A 2401-nucleotide genomic window follows, 5' to 3' on the forward strand; every position below is an offset into this window, starting at 1 on the left:
GAGACGGGCCCTGATTGGAAGTGAGCGGTGACCCTCCTGATCTGATCGATCCCCTTCCGAATCGGAGATCTGCTCCTCCGTCTACAAAGCGAGGCACCACCGCCCCTTGCAGACCCCAAATCCAAAAGCTAGGGTTTCACGCCACGCTGCGGCGAGCATCCCGACTCCCACCCGAATCGAGCGCCGCGCGGCAAATCCGACACAGGGGATGGCCGACGCGCCAGGGAATCTCCGTTTGTTCGGCGGCCTGACGGTCCTCCGGGAGCCTGCGCCGGCGGGGACTCAGGATGCTGCTGCTGATGCGATGTCCGGCGCTCCGTGCGCCGGCGAGCATGCGCCTAGAGAGGAGGAGGGGGTTCTGACCGGCGCGATGAGGAAGGCGCAAGAGGCTGATGCGATATCCCCCGATGGTGCATCTGCCGCCGATGCGGCGGCGGCGCCCGCTGCCGGCGACGCCGAGGAGGTCAAGGCCGCGGAGACGAAGTGGGTCGAGATGCCGGCGGAGCACGTGCGCTGGATCCTGGCGCAGAGGCGGGAGAACCACCCCACGCCCTCCATCGAGGACTACGAGCTCTACCGGACCCACGACCCGGTGAAATCGACGGTGTTCTCGCAGAGGAACATCGACGCGAAGCGGGAGCTCTTCGCCGGCCTGCTCGACTCGCTGAGGGCCTCCCACGGCGAGTTCTTCGAGTACCAGGCCCGGGTCCGGGACGAGTTCGGCAGGGACGGCCGGGTCCTGGTGCCGGAGGAGGCCCTCGGCCCCCGGGACGGCTGGCAGGAAGACATCGACGCCATCTGGGCCAAGTGTAGAGAGGAGTATGCGAGGGAGCACCCTGCTGATTCGGACGGCGAGGACGACGAGTCCGCCATGGATGCTGACTGCAACGCCGAGGAGTGTGTGCCACTGCCATCCTGCTGAGATCCGTCAGAGCTTCGTACAGTTTGCTCTGCTCCGGGCCAATAATGTTACCTATCTCATCTCCTATCTATGATCCACCCACAGGATCAGAAGGGTTAAGCTATTTATCTGCTGTATCTATATTCATCCGGAAGTAGTTGGCATGCAGGTCTCTCTCTGCACCTGAGTTTGGAACTGATGTGCAATCAATCGTATGGAGTTATCTGTTTAAGTTTAACTAACCACACTGTCAGTTTCTATTACCGTATTTTCTTTTCCTATCAATCTTAACCTCTGCTGATCTACGACCTCATTGATTTCCGGTAGTGATGTTGTGATGTTCTTTTGTTCGTCATCGTTGTCTACTTGAGCTCCATGTTAAGACTACATACATACATGATTGTTGTCTCCCTGAATGTCGGTTTTGCCTTGGCGATATGAATGTTCATGTCACCTGGCAGCAGATGGTTATGTGCATTGTTGTCGTCTTCTAAATTTTACATGATGCGCGTAACGACCCAAATATAATTATCATATTAAACATTGCATCATGAGTTTTGTTAAGCATTCATAAGATTTTGTGCTTGATTTGAATTCATCTAAATTTAATTTTGAATTGTTTATACGTGTGGAACCCATGCTTGTGAAGCAACTTGCATTTTCATTATATGATTTGTGTTGGGAGTTATTTTAATAAAATACTATTTTGAAAAACTTGAATTTAGGTGAATCAAGTCATCGTATGCATCCTTAAATAATCTCAAAGTGGGTATACCAGAAATTCTGATATATTCGGATTTTAACCTGGAGCCTCCGGGTTGGGGCTGGTCCCGGGCTAGTACCCGGAGTATCCGGATTTGTCGTGGTGTGTACGTGTCGCCCGCACAGAGAAAACGCTACAGTGTGCTAGATGTGTCAACTCCTTCCTAATGCTGCAGTATTTTATCATTGTTTATGAAGTTGGCACCGATGCCTGTTCTTGCATCGCTCCAGGTTTTTAGAGCATCACTCTAAGTTGGCATCACTAGCCACGGTGTGTGGAGTGATGTACAAATCTTCTCTCTCCTTTTTGGGCATCACTCTAGGAACACAATATGGAGGGCCTTAGTGGAGAGCACTGGCTTGAGTCCTGCTAATCCAATCCATTGCCCTCTAGTTTTGCCGGAACCATTTTCATGCCGATTCCCCGTGACTTGGGTTCCAGAGAGAAGGTAGTTCTTGATGCTTCCCATTTTCCACTGGCTGGCTACATCATATTTCCCAACTTTACTTGTGGTCTCTTGATGTTGAATTTCCCTCTATATCTGTCGACTCCATGCTTCGTGTTGTGTTCTCTTCGTGTTGGATAGCTAAGACTACGCTAGGAGGAGGTCATAAAAACTGCTGCTTATATATGCACAGCATTTGGGTGACATGGTGAGAAATGATTATTAGAGGAACGGTGGGGAGGTTGGTGGGTACACTGTTGCAACTGTTCTGCATTAACCATGACACTTAGAT

The 2401-nt window shown here is 51.5% G+C and overlaps 1 protein-coding gene across 1 annotated transcript; it reads left to right on the plus strand.

Annotated features, from left to right (window-relative positions):
- On the plus strand, positions 1-1206 carry LOC120686554. Its single transcript, XM_039968766.1, has one exon. The coding sequence runs from the start codon at positions 209-211 to the stop codon at positions 920-922; it is 714 nt and encodes a 237-aa protein (XP_039824700.1). The 5' UTR covers positions 1-208; the 3' UTR covers positions 923-1206.
- Positions 1207-2401: the final 1195 nt, after the last annotated feature.

This window comes from Panicum virgatum, chromosome 8N, assembly GCF_016808335.1.
Source record: "Panicum virgatum strain AP13 chromosome 8N, P.virgatum_v5, whole genome shotgun sequence".
In the NCBI taxonomy this organism is placed as follows: Eukaryota; Viridiplantae; Streptophyta; class Magnoliopsida; order Poales; family Poaceae; genus Panicum; species Panicum virgatum.

What these genes read in the sequence shown, in the direction of transcription:
- LOC120686554 (XM_039968766.1), top strand. Translation starts at nt 209, where the DNA reads ATGGCCGACGCGCCAGGGAATCTCCGTTTGTTCGGCGGCCTGACGGTC.